The sequence below is a fragment of the Triticum aestivum genome, chromosome 2A, assembly GCF_018294505.1.
Source record: "Triticum aestivum cultivar Chinese Spring chromosome 2A, IWGSC CS RefSeq v2.1, whole genome shotgun sequence".
NCBI lineage: Eukaryota > Viridiplantae > Streptophyta > Magnoliopsida > Poales > Poaceae > Triticum > Triticum aestivum.
In genome coordinates, this window is record NC_057797.1 from 501,389,290 (window position 1) to 501,407,096 (window position 17,807).

A 17,807-nucleotide genomic window follows, 5' to 3' on the forward strand; every position below is an offset into this window, starting at 1 on the left:
TACATCTCCAATATACATCATCTGTTGGAATTGCCTCTTTTTTGAAGATGAAAATTTTTACACCTCCAAATTTGCATCTTCTATTGGAGATCCTCTAAGAGGGCAAAGAGAAAATTTTGTTCATTTCCACTCATTGTACATCGTATGAACAGCTTAGATGCCCCCATACGAACAAAACGTTAGTTTACTCATTGCTGTATTTTTTAGTGAAAGCATTGCAGCCGCATCCTACTATGTAAGCTGGTATTGATATTTATTTTATTTTATCTGTTGTAATACTGAGGTAATTGCTTATGTCATCCACTATTCATTTCTCACTTTTGCGCATGCAAACATACTATGCCGATTGGCATATCTTAATAAAAATCTAGCTTACATCTGAATGCATTGATAGATTAAAAGTACTCCCTCCGTCCTAAAATGTAAGACGCCTTTTGACACAGCTGTCGTGTCCAAAAACGTTTTATATTATGGGACGGATGGAGTAGTATTTATGTACACCTATAGAAAAGCCAACCAGGAGTATCTATGACGAGCACGGCTATGCACACCACACTCTGCACACGATTATCGCACTATAGTCCAATAAAGTCGTCCAATCATGTTTGGCCCCGATTGCGCAATGTGTTATTAGCAAAAGCCAGACCGGTTTCCTCAAACACCGTAACATTCTCGAGGGACCAGTTGCGTTACTGGAAATTATGCATGAACTCAAGCACACCAAAGCACAGGGCGTGCTCCTGAAGCTAGATTTCAAGAAAACTTACGACCGCGTGAACTGGGATTTCATGTGGGAAGTCCTCCTCAGAAAGGGTTTTGAGGCGGGTTTTGTGCGCCGCATCATGCACCTCGTATGTAGTGGGCATACGGCGGTGACCATCAATGGTACAATGGGAAAATTCTTCCGCAACAAACGCGGCCTCCGCCAGGGAGACCCGAGTTCGCCGCTTATTTTCAACTTTGTTGCAGACGCCCTTGCGACCATGATCAACAAAGCGCGAACAGCTGGGCCCATCCATGGGCTCGTGCCCCATCTCATCCTGGGCGGGGTTACACACCTACAATATGCGGACGATACGATGTTGCTTTTCGAACCCGATGATCTTAGTATCTCCTCGAATAAGCTCCTGCTCCTCGCCTTTGAGATCTTGTCGGGGCTGAAGATCAATTTCCTTAAGAGCATTGTGATCACCATCGGGATGGATGATCATGAAAGCATATGGGTTGACAACCTCCTACATTGCAAGCTTGAGGGCTTTCCAATTAAATACCTTGGCCTCCCGATCTCTTATCAGAAACTATCCATTGTCGAATGGCTGCCACTATATGGCAAAGTGGCCAACCACGTGAGCCCTTGGAGAGGTAGGTTCATGTCTTCGGCGGCTAGGTTGATTCTTACCAATTCGAGCCTATCCTCTCTCCCCCTCTTCACAATGGGTATGTTCCTTCTCGCGGATGGGGTACACGCTAAACTTGACACCCCGCGTTCACGGTTCTTTTGGGAAGGAACCGGTATCAAACGCAAATACCACTTGGTGAAGTGGGCTGCAGTGTGTAGACCCAAAAAATTCGGAGGCCTGGGGATTACTAACTCCAAGCTCATGAATGTAGCCTTGCTCACCAAATGGTGGTGGCGCCTACAAATGCCACATCTTCTTACAGACTTGGGCGCCATTGGGAAATACGCGTGATGCGGACCGCATGGACGGGATCATGGAGCAGATCAAGGCGACTATGGTGAAGACTCGACAAACTGTTGCGCCAGATTGAGACTTTTGCGATGAGTTTGTTTGATGTTTTTTTGCGAGCTCAAACCTTATAGTACTCAATCAAGGTATCATTACAATCCTCAGCAACTAACTCTAGAACTTCAGGAGGACCTGATCCTATCCAAGTCATAGTCCTATTATTAAGATGACCAAAAGAAGCTAACTTGTCACTCGTCTTATTCTGTGAACGAGCGACAGGAGTAATACAAGTTTGATGAAGGTTCAATAAATCTCTAATCTCATTAACTAACGACGAGTAGAGCGATCGATCAGTATCTCCACATGTGATCATAGCCACAGCAACAGAAGAATCCAGCTCAACTTGTATCGGCAAAGTTGTACGTTGGATCGATGAGGACAGCCCCTCCAAGCACGCATAAAGCTCGGCCTCCAGCGCATCTCGGCAGAATTGTAACGCCCTCCAAGCAGAGAAAATGATTTTTCCTGACTCATCTCTCAAGACCATGCCCGCACCAGCGTCATCGCATGACACGAAAGCTCCATCTGTGTTTAGTTTTGTCCACCCTTGCTTCGGTTTCTCCCAACCAGGCAACTTGGCCTTATGAGTAACCGGTTGAAACCTATTGTCCATCGTAATGTACGCTTTTCCTTTCGCTGAATCAGCACCATTATCATTCTTGATGGCCATCAGTGAGACAAGATAGCTCTGCAGGAATCGGACCGATACATCCATCTGCGGCGCCGGTTTATGATGCACCACCTCATTGCGTATGTATCAACTTCTCCAGAAAACAAGAAGAAGCATACACCTCTCGATCTCACTTCTTGGCGCAAGTAACTGCAATAGCCACTCCTTTCCACAGTTATCAATTGACCGTAGCCGAGGTAATCTCCAGATTTTTGCCATTTTTCAAATATAGATCCCTCCAGAGTTTGTTTGATGTTGAGTTGGTCTTTTGGAGTAATTGGCTCTTGCTATGTTGGCTAGAAACTGTACTTATTCAGCCTAGACCATGCCGGGATGTGAGGCCCAATGATTTACCTTCCGTTTGGTTTGTATGTTTTAAACTATGCGTGGATGCTGCTGAATGACTTTATTAATTTAAAGCCGCACATTTCTAGCGTCTATGTTCAAAAAAGAAAAAGTCGTCCATGCATGGCAACAAACGGCAACACATCACTAGATGGGTCATTGTGCAATGGTGGTGCACACTATTCGTTGTGTGTGCAGCAGTTTGGAGCTCTGAATGCGGAAACAACATCCTAGCAACTTAAGGGCTGCCGCTCTGATTCGAATCATTCAATGGATTCTAAATTCACAGGATCAGAAAAAAATGCAGTAGCATCGCAACATCATGTTGTCTTAAACCATGTCCTATACCAGTATGATTTTGATACATTTTGCTAAGATATGTATGCTCCAAACGAAAACACTAGTAAATAATAACAGCGGTAATGTAAAACAAGTTGACCGGGCCTCTTGGTGGTGGGGAAAAAAAGACATGAACCTTGCTTATGCCTGGGAGGATACATTCAACACATTCAAACTTTAGTTGCAATATCACCCTTACATTTTAACACCTTTAGATGTACATACAGAGAAAGTGGAAAATGAAAACCTTGTTGCAACCAAAAGAAAGAAAATCCCTCCCATCCCCCACCTGCCTGCACATGCATGCTTCCTTATTGAATCAACAGCCGTCGGCACGTTGCCCTTCCAAACCAACGCCATGCTGCACCAGAATCACCACCTCATATACTCGGGGCGAACTCGATCGATCCATCGATCACTATATCTCGTATGTGATCCCGACTTTGAGCAGCTGGTCTTTGGGAATGGCCAGCACCTTGTGCCCCTCCGTCAAGTTCTTCCTCAAGAAGGTGTAGACATGGTTCACCACCACCTTCTTCAAGATGGAGGACTTGGCCTCCGCCGTGACGTTGGCCTCCCCCATCAGATACACCATCCCTCGCTCCACCTCCCTGTCAATCAGCTGCTTCTCCTCCTCCACCGCCTGGTTCGTGTGGAAGCTCACCCTCCCCGAGGCCGAGTGGCTGATCACCCGCGCCTGGCCTTGGACCGCCTCCTCGCTGTGCACCGTGGACCGCCACGGCCTCGCCTGGGCGTCCGAAACCTCGCCGCTCTCCTCTTCGTCCTGCGCGAGCGCGAACGCGCTCTCCTCCTGGATGAACATCTTGAGCCTGTCCACGAGGAACGCCGCGAACTCCTTGGGTTCCTCCAGCGCGTCGCTGTAGCCGTACCGCGCCACGCAGCGGAACATCCGGTGCTCCCTCGGCCCGACCTGCCGGAAGATGAAGCGCTCCGTGGGCACGACGCGCGAGATGGGCAGGTGCTTGATGGACATGAACATGAAGATGGAGTGCACGGAGGGTATCTTCTGGATCAGCCGGGGGAACACCGGGGGGATGCCCTGGACCAGCTCCGTGTACAGGAGGCCCACCCCGGGGATCCGCCGCACCTCGTTCTTCTCCAGCAGCATCGTCATCTCGCTGGTGGGCACGATGTGGTCCAGCTCGTACCAGTACCTCTTCACCTGGACGTAGTGCCACGCCGCCATCAGGCTCATCACCACCAGCGCGAAGCAGATGGGGAGGTACCCGCCTTCGATGAACTTTGACAGTATGGACGAGAGGTAGATCAGCTCTATGGAGCCGAACACGACGTAGAAGAGCATGATGAAGATGACGTGCTTCTTCCATATCAGCAGCATGACCACGGTCATCAGATGGGTGGTGATCGCAAACGTGGTCACCACGCAGATCCCTGCGCATAACCAACAACAGATGGGTCAGACCGTCAGATCAGATGAAACCTCAGTGAAACACAAAGGCCTTATCGATCCGTCGTTAGCTAGCTACTTACCGTAAGCATGGCCGATGCTGGTGGTCGTCCGGAAGGCGACCGTGACGACGATGCTAGCCAATCCCATGAGGAAGTTCACTTCAGGAATGTACACCTGCCCCTCGTACTTGTGCGAGGTGTGGATGACTCGAACCCTTGGCATGCAACCGAGAGACAGGGCCTTGGAGAGGATGGCAAATGCACCGGAGAGCATGGCTTGGCTTGCGATGATGGCGGCAAGAATGGCGACGATGAAGGTTGGCCAGAACATTGGTGCTGCACATAGACGTGGAGAGTTGATCTTACTTGTGCTATATGCTCTTACCAAATGCATGCATATTCTACTCCCTGAAGCAGCAAACTGCTGTCTTATATACTAGAAAAAACTCTGTACCTGGGATGGATCTATAGAAGGTGTTTGCAACGTTGTCTGGGAATTTCCTCAGGTAAGCCGCCTGCCCAATATAACACAGTGCCACCGACGGGAACAGGATGCCGTTGAAGCTGAGCTGCAAGTGTAAGTACGAAAGCCATTATAAGATCCGTCTGTTCTGACCTCTGAGGCAACAGGGAAAAATTGTTACTTCTGAAAGCTATATCTTCAGTTAAAGTGGTTACCTGAACAGCCCTGATGTTGAAATGTCCTAGGTCAGCAAACATGCCTTCTGTGCCTGTTGCGTATGACAATCAGTCAGTTAATTCAGATTACAGTTCTGCAGGCTATACTAGTTTGCAATACAATCGCTCGTCAGTTCAAATTTTCAGGTAGAAATTAAGGTTACCTGTGACACACAAGATAATTCCACCAAGTGACACCCACCCACTCTTCCCGTTCCTTACGAAGTATTGCACTATATACATGGGATTGAAGGCCCGTAGAACACCGACGTCGTGAACGACGAGGTTGTACAACCCGATGCCAGCAATCAGAAGGAACCACACTGAGATGACCGGCGCAAAGGTGTACCCGACCTTGTCGGTCCCGAAGCGCTGCACCGAGAAGAGCATGAACAGAATGGCCACTGAGATGAGGACCACTTGTGCTGCACAAAGAACAAATATATGTTAGATGTGATGGACTCATGGACACAGGCCGGGTAAAAGAAACAATCAAAGTTGTTAGTACTAATCCTTCTTCACATACTCTGAGTCAAGCTTGGCGCCTTTTCTCTGATCCCACTCACCGCAGAGAGCACTGCAGCACAGCACATCCATGAACAAAACATCAGTACAGTAGTGTTTTTTACAGACAGCACAAATGAAACTCTTGGCTCTTCATTTACCAGAGATTGCTGGGGTCAAGGTTCCATCGCCTATCACCATTGACGTGCCGAGGATGGTGAGGGTGAAGAGCACAATCTTGGCCGCCTTGCTGGACTCGAGCTTCTGCTTCAACCATTGCGCCCTCTTGAGCTGCGAGTTTGGCGCTTCTATGTGGTAATTGGACACCGCCGCATCCTCCGCCTGCTGGTCCGGGATCAGCCTGATCTTCGCGTACCGTGATATCAGCGAGTAAAGCGCAAACGTGCCACCTACAACACCAGAGTTTCTTGTTACTTCATTCTACTGTACTGTACAAAAACTGGTATGACAGCAGGCCGAGGTTTCAGAGAATGAGCGAGCTTAATTACCATCTCCGTTGTCGTTGGCGTAGAGCACGATGAAGACGTACTTGAGCATGGGTATGATGATGAGAGTGTAGAGGATGAGCGAGAGGACGCCCAGGAGATCATCTCTGTCCTTGATGCCGTCCGGGAAGGTGCTGGAGTAGACATAGAGCGGCGACGTCCCGATGTCGCCGTAGATGATGCCCACGCTCTGGAAAGCCAGGCTCAGCGTCCGCATCCAGCTCACCTGCATCCATCACCAGGAGCAAAGTAAACCAGAGTCAGTCAGTTTGCTCTGTCGCTCACATAGAACATTGCTGCAAAATTACATGGTCGCCAAGGGAAGGAACGTACCTGAGACCCATGGTGCTTCGAGTCGGAGACCTTCTCCGCGTCGCCGAACAGCGAGTCGTGGCGCTTGAGCGGCGCCGGCGTCTCCGTGCTCCGCGGGTCCTCGACCTGGAGCGACATTTCTGGTCGGTCACCCGCTGCTGCTGATGTTCAAGCTGCACGCTTCCGAATGCCTTGGAGGCCTCCTTGAGCTCTCCAGCGGGGCTTATATGGCCTGCATCAATGGCTCCAAGACTTTGAGATGACAGTGGTGTGAAAACCAAGTAAGTATAACTTTTTTACATTTCCAAGAATAAAAGGCTGGCTTAAAACCGGCGTGGGAGCATTGAAACTAACCAAAAGAATCATTCCTTTGTTCCTAAGCAAGACTCAAGGTTCATTGGGTAGCAAGTGCAGGCCCCTAATAAACCCCTAGTACTATAAATGTAACCAGCGGTGCGATGCATGTTTCCATATTCTAGTCAAAATTGTTGCTTTCAATTTTTAGTAAGCCTGCCTTGCGATTGTGTACTGGAGTACGTACTAGTACCATTAGTCTGTAATTGTTGGATTACTCTCTACTGATATGCTATCCTGTGTATGTAAACATTTCCTTTCAAGATTTTTTCTTGAATTGCACCGATCAAGAATCAGCAGGTTTCTCATGTCAGTCGCATACCTTATCGAAAAACCTCCATATGATTGAAGCATAAGTGACCTCATTTACTCTGTTTTTTACTACAATAACAATTGAAGCAAATTACTTTGTTTACTACAATAACAATAAATTTGCTACTCTGCATGAGTTCAACTCAGGGTTGAAGTACTATTGAAGAAGAGTTAGTGTACGCTAATTAGTAATTACCAATTTGTTCCGGTCACCAAATTGTTTTCAAGAATATCTATTGCTGTCATGTGTATGCATGATTATGCTCTTTTATAAAAGAACAGAGAGATACACCAACCCTGAGTCCAACTCATGCACGAAGATTAGTACTAGTACTAGCGTGGCATGACGTGAGGCAGTATATGCTACTAGTAGTACTCCAGTTTTCTATAGTTCTCCGCAGATCTTCTTGGGTCATGCACACCGCCCTCACTCACTTCCAAATGATAACGAACCCCATTAGTTTAAGTGGTGATCAGATCACAAATCAGCCTCATTGGCCACACCCTTGACCTTCCGAGGCCCCAAACTCCACACCGTCCACACCTGATCTACTACTACTAGCAAGCGTTACTCTTGGAACGAATCTTAATTAACTACGTGGTGCTGACATGTGCGCCCAGCTAAGCTGAAACTAATTAACGCTGCTACTTACTCTGTATCAGCAAACCTCTGTTCTGTTAGCGAGTGGTAAGAAGGTGTTCATTTCCTAGGAGTGTTTACAGAGATGAGAGGAAGGAAAGAATTCCTTTGCGCGGTGTAGTTTCAGTCCATATGCGTAATCAAATAAGTAAACACTTTGAGGAGAATAGGTGTTATGACACTCGAGAACAGAGCAAAGAAACTGGAGACACATGGTTCGAAACCAAAATAAAATAAAATGAAACAGGAGACGAAGCTCTCCCTCCTTTGTTGGAAAAAAGAACAGATGATGCGTGCGTGCTCCTTGCGTAAGAGAAACAGGCCATTGGAGGTGGGGATGGCGAGTAACTGAGCGCCTACCTTGCTGAGGCGACGCGTGGACGGCCGGCGGCGAGGTACGTTCGGTCGGCCGGCTGAAGAGGGGCAGGCGGGACGAAGCCTGAGGAGGAAGTACAGCAGGCAGGAGAAGGTCTGCAGAAGCTCAGCTCAGCTCGCACTGGGCTGGGGCTGGGATGGATGAGGAGTCAGAGAGAAGGCGAGGAGGCCTTTGTTTAAATAGAGGGATCGGCGGGGCATGCAGCGCAGTGGGAGCCAAAACGAGGAGGAGGAGGAGGAGGAGGGGTGGCTCGGAGTTTGGACTCGAGGTTTCCGCGGAAACCATAAAGAACTGTGAATTATGTGCAGTGTGCTGCGAATTATTGGGCAGCAGCTTATTTTGAACGGAGGGAGAAGAGCAAGAAATGCATTTGCATCCTAGCCCGCCAGCCCGCCAGCCAGCCGGTCTTCGGCCGCCAAAGACTTTCCGTTTTTCTTCTCCGGGATCTACCAGCTGCGTCGTCCCGTGCAATAATTGATGCCGAATCCATTGTTTTGGTGCGGTTCCTCTCTTTTTTTCCTTCCTCTTTTTCTACAGCGGCGTGATAAGTGGTAACTTGGCAGCTTATTTTGAGTTTTTGACGTACGTAAGTAAGGCTGATCACAGTGGGGAGGAACTTAGGAGTAACATCACACACTTCAATACAATTTTGCTTATGTGACACGTACTTAATGAAGAGAGAGGTGCTTGTGGTAACTAGCTAAGTTACCGGAACATCACACACTCCAAAAAACAATGAGTCTATAACCTAATAAATACATCGTTGCATGACACTACATAGATGTTTCTACCCACTATGAAGGTAGTAACATAGTCTAGGGAAGTGTGAAGTTACTAGCTTATGTTCTTGCCCATTGTGACCAGCCTAACAGAGAGGGTTGTTGGTTGTTTTTTGGGTGTGACCCAGATGTCATGCCTGGATTGGTTCGCTGCATAAAAGTTTCTCGGCTGCGAGGAGCCATGGCTCCGCTGCTTATCAGGATCGGACACTTCATCGTCATCCTCTCTTGGCATGTGTACAGAAAAGGTTCCGCTGCTTCCGTCCTCTGCAACTAGCAAGTGCTAGAGTGCACTCTGCCAACAAAAAGAGATTACCAATCACTGACTCTGACTTGAGGATAACTGCCAATGTTGAACGGCACTACTCAGTTCGCAGTAAGTAATCAGTATGAATTCATTTTTTTTTTCAGTAAGTGGAGCGACAAACTGTCTTGCAGTTCACTAGAGAATGACCTCCACCTCGTGTTTCTTGTCGTTGTGTGGTCTTGAAAAAAAAAAGGTTTCTTGTCGTTGGATTTCCAGATGAAATCAGGGGAGATCCTATCAAGCCTCGTCCAAACCAAGGATCTTTTTTTTTTCTTGCGGGTGAAACCAAGGATCTTTTAGATTCAAAGGATTTTCATAGGAATTTTTAAGAGAATTGCACAAAGAAACAAGTTTTGTGGTTGAGGTTACACAAAACCACAACTTTAGGGGATTTCAACAAAAATCACGACTTTAGGACTAATTGGTAACACAAACAACAAAACAACCAGTTGAGCATAGATACGATGACAGAGGCCCACTAGTCGGTGATGGCTAATTTTTAGCTTGAGCACACACCGGAGCTCGGCCTGCGTTGAGCCAGTTAGATAGGAGCCGAGAGGCTAGATAAGAGTCAAAACCACATTGATTGAAATGGACTTGCCGACAAGTTTTATCTTACAAAAATTGTACAAAATCAAAAAATAGTTGTGATAAATTGGATGGAAATTTTACAGAATGATCATTTAAGAAGTTTTGAATTACTGTAAAAAGTAGATTTATTTTGAAAACTTTATTTTTAAGAAAAGTTGGTCGAATCTTACAAGAACAGTCAATTTTTTTTAAATGGCTAGCAAAAATGGCTTGAAGATTTATCAGATAGATCATTGAAAATGTATTGAATTACTAGAATTTATCTGATTTTTTATGTTTCCAACCAGTTTTGGCCACATTATAAGAAATTGTCCAAACTTTGAAATTTTTAACCCATCTTAAGTTTTTTAAATGATTTAATTTTATAAGTTAGCTAAGGTCAGCTCATCTTGAGGACCTCTCAAGCCAAGCCATCTATATAGTTAGTTAACATGTGATCCACATGTCATAATTCTCCTAAAACTGACTAACCAAAGCAATTTTATGTTTTCTGTTACTGAGTAGTACTAGAGTTATGGTTTTGTGTAACCTCAGCGCCCAAACTTGTGTTTTGTGCAATTTCCTCCATTTTTAAAGATCAAACAAGATTTTATTTGTCCTGTGTTGATCATTTGATTCGTAGAATTTAGAGGAGTGCTTTTCTAAGGATTTAGTTATAGTACATTGTGATGGAAATTTAGTATCCACTTAAACCACTTGAAAAAAATTATTTGTTTCTCCTGTGATGACATCAAACAAACAAACAAAATTGTAGACTTTTCGTAGGCATGACATTGTAATTCTATGTTTTCTATTTTTTTTCCTTGAATCAAAGTAGGCCTAAAGGCTAGTAGATTGCCTAAGGATAATAAATAGTCATGGCGGCGAACATGGATTGTCTAAGGATAATAAGGCTTGATGGTTTACTCCAAAACATTTTTAATTTCACGAAAACACTTTAGGTTTCTTCGAAACATATTCAGTGTCTCTAAAGCTTTTCCGGTGACTTTCTCTCTTTCTCCTAACCTAGTACTCAGCAGATGGATGACCCTTAAGTGTGTGATCCGTAGGTTGGGTGAAATATAGACATGACCGAAACTCTTTTCGTTCAATGATCAATAATGGAACCGTGGACATGCATATTGACCCCTATGCCCACACGAATGGATATGCGAGTGAACCTTTAGTTACCACATGCTATTCCTATTGCTTCGTGATATGTTACAAAAATACGAGGTGAGATTTATCGGCATCCCTGTGAATCAACAACTTGTTCATTATGACAGTTTCCTTGTTACCAGTCTTGTTCTCTTTCTCGTTCCCGTGTTCATGCATCCCGGTGATCAAATCACATTTGTGTCTGGCCAGACAATGATAGATACCGTGACACCGAGAGGGCCAAAAGAATATCTCTCTATCAACGAAGGAGCAAATCCCACTCTCAAGCTATCTAATCCCTTGTCATACTTTTTCGTGAACCCATAAGTTGCCATAATTGCCACCCTGTTATGGATGAAGTTTGACAATTTCCCAAAGTTCATGAAGCAAGTATGAAGGATCTTGAACTCTCATGGTCTAAGGAATTTTGCAAATGATTAACTTTCTCTGTGTTATAAACGATTAACTTGTGACGAATGGATCTCATAGAATGACAACAATTGGGCCGGTTCAATACAAATGTTCTCGTAACATTGTGTTTTCAAAGTTTTCAGTATTGAAATCCCCATGATCAGGAAAAATATAACCATCATGCAACACTCGAGCTAGTCTTATAGGCGAGACTAGGAATCTATTTTACCGTTCATTATTCTACACGTGCACATGAGTTTCCCTTAAAGCCTCGTGGTTATTGCAGACTCGAGAACCATCACAGTCATAGCACAAAGTATAAACATTAATTACGAGAAAAATAATAAATTTTATTATTGCCTCCGGGGCATATCTCTTACAAATCTTGTCTTGGTCAGTCATGTCTCGCGACATGTCTCACGACTCACCCAAAAGCTTATAACTACGCAGTTATAATGTAGCGTTTGATAGACCTTAAGTGAGTCGATTCTCATCCCGAGAACATGCGATGACCTCAGGTTTAAGACATGGCATATACATCGTACTTGAGACTAATTGACAATATCTCGATGTGTCTCAAAGTGAGTATGTTTGACTCGGTGATCTACATCCCTGGGTCCATACTATCAGTTTAGCATCTATATGCCCAAGACTTGTGAAACATAGTCATCAACCGAATCATATACTAATAAAACATTATGTGTCCGCATAACCATATCAACTATAGGTACTACTAGAACAATCATCACATAATATACCGTTCCACAAACAAGTCACATACTTGTGGATACATATCATTGATGATGTTCAAGGGCAATGCAAAATAACGCATGAACACCGCCCCCCACTCGCCGCCCCCGTGGGCACCGAGCCAAGCTCCTCTTTGTCGGAGGAGTAGGATGAGGAGGAGGATGGTGATGCAAGTTGGAGGGCGGCATCGCGATCCGACTCTTCTCATGGGGGAGGTAGAGGTTGAGTACCGCCAGGCCATGGCGGAGCACCATGCTGCCAAGGCGTAGCTTGACGTCGAGTGCATGGGCACCGCCGCCATCGTTGTCATCCTTGCCACCCCCGAGATGGTGGTCGAGCACCATACCATCGAGGAATGGGTGGTGGACGAGCGAGAGGTCGCTACTAATCGTCACACCTTAGCCATCATCAAGCTCGATGATAATAAGGACGACAATGATGAGAAGATGGTGTGGTTACCGATGGGCACCCACAACCACGAGGCTTCGGCTCTCTGGCAACACTCTGGTTATCGAGCTCTCCTCCGACCAGGAGTAGTTAGTTAGTTTTTAGCTTATTGTAGTGGCCGCATGGGTCGCACACGACAGCAAGCCATGTATGGCATGGCGTACGTGCCGACCCACTCGTCCCCGATGGTGGGGTAATAACAGGGAAGGCCATGAGGCTGACGATGAATGGAGATGACGTCTGTGACAAAGAGGGTTGGTACTGACAGATCTAAGTGCAAGGGGGGAGGGGTGATAAATGGGGTAGGGCATGGGGTGGAAGATACATGCACGATAGGTGACGGACATCATGGAGGGGGTTAATAAAATGAAACTGACTCCAGCACTTAGGACCTGCAAGCAGTTTCATCATGCTAAGAGCAACTCCAACGCGCCGACCCAAACGGACGCGTGCTTTGTCTGCTTTTTGTCCGATTGGGTCAGCCGCCCGCTCGGTGTCCGTCCTATTTTTGATTTGGGTTGGCAGTGCACCCAATGCACCGCCCCATATTTGCTAGTGTGGCCGGTTTGCCGCCATTTTTCAACAAATATACACACATTTTGCATGGTTTCACAAGCAAACAAATATAGCATAGTTCCACAACCCAAATAAATATAGCATAGTTCCATAACCCAAATAAATATAGCATAGTTTACAAGCAGAAAAAATTAAATTGTCTCAAATACATTAAAAAAAGATACATCTATTGGTTGCCAACATGAGCCCACATATACTCAACCAAATCATCTTGCAGCTGAATGTGAGTTTCCCAATCACGCATTTGATGATGAAATTGGATGAACTATGGAAACATTGCTGCTCCTTCATGCTCAGGCACAACATTGTCACCCTGGAACTGAAACCCTTGATCGTAGATACGTTCCAGGCGCTGATCCTCTATGATCATATTGTGCATGATCACGCAAGCAGTCATCATCTCCCACAACTTCTTGGTGCTCCAAGTTCTAGCAGGATACCGAACGATACCCCATCGAAATTGCAGAACACCGAAGGCACACTCGACATCTTTCCTAGCACCCTCTTGATCTTGGGCAAATCTTTTCCTCTTCTCTTCGCCGGGGTTGGGGATTGTCTTCACAATAGTGGTCCACTAAGGATAGTTACCGTCAGCTAGGTGGTATCCTTTGTTGTACTTGAGGTCGTTGATGTTAACATCCATTGGCGGGCTGTTGCCTTCAGCAAGCCTTGCAAGCACCGGCGAGCATTGAAGCACGTTGCTATCATTCTACGATCTGGCCATGCCGAAACAAGAGTGTCAGATCCAGAGATCTTGTGATGCCATGACCTCAAGTATGATAGTGCAAGCCCTGACATGGCCCATATACTGCCCTTGCCAAGTAGATGGGTGTCATGGTTCCAAGTCTGACAGTAGAATGGGGGGTAGGTATGTAGAGGCAAGATCCTAGCTATGGAGGAGTTGTACACTCGAGTTTTACGAGTTCAGGCCCTTCTCAGAGGAAGTAACAGCCCTACGTCTCAGAGCCCGGAGGCGGTCGACTGGATATATGCGCGTGAGTTACAGGGGGTGCGAACACTTGTCCCAGAGGAGGGGGTGGATTATATAGAATGCGCCAGGACCCCAGCTCCCCTCCGTTACACAGGGTTCAATGTTCATAAAGGAGGAGCGTTACTGGTAACGTCCGAAGTAAAGTGCTATAAATGATTATTAAAGCTATGACTTAAATCCCGACCGTTGCGGAGTGAGTGGCTTCACATCTTCTGGTGGTCGAGTGGTTGTTCGCATGGTCGAGTGTCTTCAAGATTGTCGAGTGGAACATAGCTTTTGGGTCGAGTGGATGATGATTTCTCTTCGACTGCTTCTGGTTCTTTTAGAGATGTCATTGGGGAGGGTATCTTGGACAGATCCATGACCCTATCCTAGGTACATAGCTTCGTCATTAGCCCCCGAATGGATGAGGGTTTGAGTGGGGAAGGAGTTGAGAACACTTCCGACTCATTCTTCGTGTTGTGAGTATAAATTGTTCTGGAGCCATGAACTGAGGAGACAACGTCAACTTCTTTTTCAGTCTCCTTGGTCCATTCTTGGTTTTTGTCGAGTGAATGTTCATGGTAGAATTCCGAATGATAATGTGGAGGACGTCTTTAGTCTGACAAGCTGCTCTGCTCTCCGTGGATTTTGCGGGATTCGAATTTTGGGAAGCGCGCCGGACGGGTGAGGCCGTGGTAATCGGGACGGATTAGGCAGGTCGCCTCGATCTCCGCGCCACCTTTTTCGCCACGTATTGCGCGCGCGACTGTTGCGGGATTTGTTTAGATTGTCTGGGCCTACTAGTCTGTCACTTGGGGAATGACCTTATAAAAGGTACCGGACCGGGTCTTTGCACCGCGCGCTCCCATTCTCTTTCTTCTTCCTCAGACCTCTCCGCCGCGCACGCTTCCGCTCTCTGCGTCGAAACCTCGCTCAAACTCGATCCTCCGCCATGGGAAAAGAGAAGACGGTGGCGCTGGAGCACGCGAAGAAGGCGACCGCGAAGGCGAAGGGCAAGAGGACCAGTCGGGGCGGATCCTTGTCAAGATCCGGCCTGCCGCCGGGCTGGATCCAGGGTGATTGGATCCGCTCGACGATTAGCCAGGATGACCTCGACGACCTGGTGGAGGGGGGACTGATCCCCCACAAATTGGCGCGGCTCCCAGGGAATGAGACCAAGCCGCAGCCGCGGGAGGGTGAGTGCGTCCTCCTCACCACCCACATCGATCACGGGTTTTCTCTGCCTCCCCATCCTTTCTTTCGTGGCTTTCTGAACTTCTTCGGGGCTCAACTTCACCACTTCACTCCAAACACCATAGTTTATCTGGCTGCCTTTGTGTCAATGTGTGAAAATTTCTTGGGCTGTCGACTGCATTGGGGTCTCTTCAAACACATCTTCACCTGCCGCTCCCAGTCGGTCAAAAAAGCCAATCCGAGTGATGAGAGGACGCACGTGATCCAGATGTGCGGGGGTCTGGGGATCCAGATGAGGAACAAGAGCACCTTCCCAGCGATGATCCTTCCCGACTCGGTCCGGGGCTGGCAGTCGACTTGGTTTTACTATAAGGACTAGCCGACTCCGGTCCCAGTCGACTGGACTTCCTCCCTTTTCCCTAGCTCGAGTGGAGAAGCCCTCCTCCTTGAGAGTGGTCCCAGAAGAGAAGGCGCGGGTCAAGGTGTTGGTCGAGCGGGTCGTCCAACTTGTCTGCGACGGGGTGACTAGGATGGACCCGCTGGAGGTCTTTCTCAGTCGACGCATCCAACCGCTTCAGGCCTGTGACCATCCGATGTGGATGTACTAGGGGCTTGAGGACTCCACTCGGATCCACCCGGAGGACGTCAGCGAAGACACCTTGGAGAAGTGGCTGAAGGGAATCACCAGCAACAAAGACAATCCCCGGGGGTCTAGGAGGGTGATTCCATTCGACCACTCGCGCCAGCCGGAACAGGTATGACTCTCCTTTGTCGAGTATCTTCTTGATTCTTTGTGTGACACCTTGTTGATGGTCGACTGAATTTCTTTCGATCATTGTCCTTTCAGGCCCTCATTGACATGTACTCGATGCCCAATGGAGTGCAGGGGCAAGACGTCGAGGAAGGAGCGAGCGGGGGCGAGTGGCACTCGGATGCCGAGGAGGACAAGGAGAGCGACGACTCGACTGATGACGAAGAGGTCGACTTGCCTCCTCGCAGAGAGAGGAGATCCAAGCACGCTCACGACCCGGCGAGCACCCCGGACCTGGTGACTGCGCCGACTTGGCAGTCTTCGAAGCGCCCCCGGACGTCTTCCCCAGCGCCGATTGAGAAGGCTCTGAAGCAGCCCAAGGTTGTGCCGCCTCCAGCACCAAAAGCACCGAAAGCCACCTCCTCCAAATTGCCAAAGGCTTTGCCCAGGATCAAAGTGACCGTCCCTACCATCTCCGGGTAATCATCTTACTTGTTCTTTTTGTCGATTCGAGCAACAGAACGTAACCGACTGAGTGCGGGCCTTTGCAGTGCTGCTACATCAGGAACCTCTTCTTACAAGTACCGAGACAAGGAGATGGAAGATGCGGTTACCTCCAACCCAGGTAAAAACTCTTATGATCTTGCTCTTGACTACTCGGTCGATTGAATTCTAGCGGTTCACTTTGGGGTCGACTGATCTTCTCCACAGCTCCACCCAACGTCATCGATCTCCCAGATGACGATGAAGATGTGGCTCCTAGGCCCAGGAAGAATAAAAAGGTGGCGGCTGGTAAGGCGTCTCAGCAGGGACCAACGACAACACCAACCGTCCATCAATCTGAAGACGCAGGCGGGGCCTCTGTAACCTTCGTTGTACCCTTGTCGAGTGAGCGCCCTGCACCGTCGACTGTACCGGTGATTCCTTCAGTCGTCCCATCTCACGCCTTGGAGGTCCAAGCTGCTGCACCTGGGTCGTCTGTCCTCTTCTTCACCAGCTACCCTGTCCCGGAAAACCAGTCGGATGTGGCTGCGGAAACCATCTGTCAGGCTAACGTGATGATGGAGCGGATGAAGACGGTGCACGAGAATAGCCAGGCCGCTTATGATGCCTGCGCTGCTCTCCGGGCCAATGTCCAGGTAAGTAAACTTTCAACTGATCTTGTTCTATCAGGATATGCTACCCGAAAAATTTTCTTCTATACAATCTCATGTTGTTTGCGTCGAATCTGTACACCCGCTGGGTGTTTTGTTGTGTTTGGTGTTTGTGCTCTTCCAGTCGGTCTGGGCGAGTAGGATCTGAACCGGTGGGGGCACGCTAAGTGCACCCACTGGGTGTAGTTCCCGAGACCGTAGTCGGCTGCTGGCAGTTGAATGGGGTCTGAGTTCTTTTTCCTTTCTTTTCTTCCACTCGACCCGGGCGGACCAGTCGAATGGGATCTGAACCAGTGGGAGCACGTCAAGTGCACCCACTAGGTGTAGTCCCCGAGACCGCGGTCGACTGCTGGCAGTCGGCCAGGGTCTGAATAGTTTTTTTTACTCGACCCGGGCGGACCGGTCGAGTGGGGTCTGGATCAACGGGGGCAAACCAAGTGCACCCGCTGGGTGTAGTCCCCGAGACCACGGTCGACTGCGTGCAGTCGGCTGGGGTCTTAAGTGACCTCTTTAGGTTTTATC

The 17,807-nt window shown here is 47.8% G+C and overlaps 1 protein-coding gene across 1 annotated transcript; it reads right to left on the reverse strand.

Annotated features, from left to right (window-relative positions):
* Window positions 1-3,227: 3,227 nt before the first annotated feature.
* On the reverse strand, window positions 3,228-8,516 carry LOC123189107 (potassium transporter 1). Its single transcript, XM_044601441.1, has 10 exons — window positions 8,200-8,516; window positions 6,555-6,765; window positions 6,225-6,447; window positions 5,877-6,125; window positions 5,738-5,788; window positions 5,376-5,636; window positions 5,212-5,264; window positions 4,988-5,102; window positions 4,615-4,869; window positions 3,228-4,515 (listed from the first exon to the last, which is right to left on the reverse strand). The coding sequence occupies exons 2-10, from the start codon at window positions 6,669-6,671 to the stop codon at window positions 3,521-3,523; spliced, it is 2,319 nt and encodes a 772-aa protein (XP_044457376.1). The 5' UTR covers window positions 6,672-6,765; window positions 8,200-8,516; the 3' UTR covers window positions 3,228-3,520.
* Window positions 8,517-17,807: the final 9,291 nt, after the last annotated feature.

Excerpts from the sequence above, each read along its gene's own strand:
- LOC123189107 (XM_044601441.1), bottom strand. The coding sequence starts at position 6,671 with ATGTCGCTCCAGGTCGAGGACCCGCGGAGCACGGAGACGCCGGCGCCG. Across the intron at positions 5,789-5,876 it reads CTTGACCCCAGCAATCTCTG|TGCTCTCTGCGGTGAGTGGG; the intron begins GTAAATGAAGAG and ends GCTGTGCTGCAG. Across the intron at positions 5,265-5,375 it reads AATTATCTTGTGTGTCACAG|GCACAGAAGGCATGTTTGCT; the intron begins GTAACCTTAATT and ends CATACGCAACAG.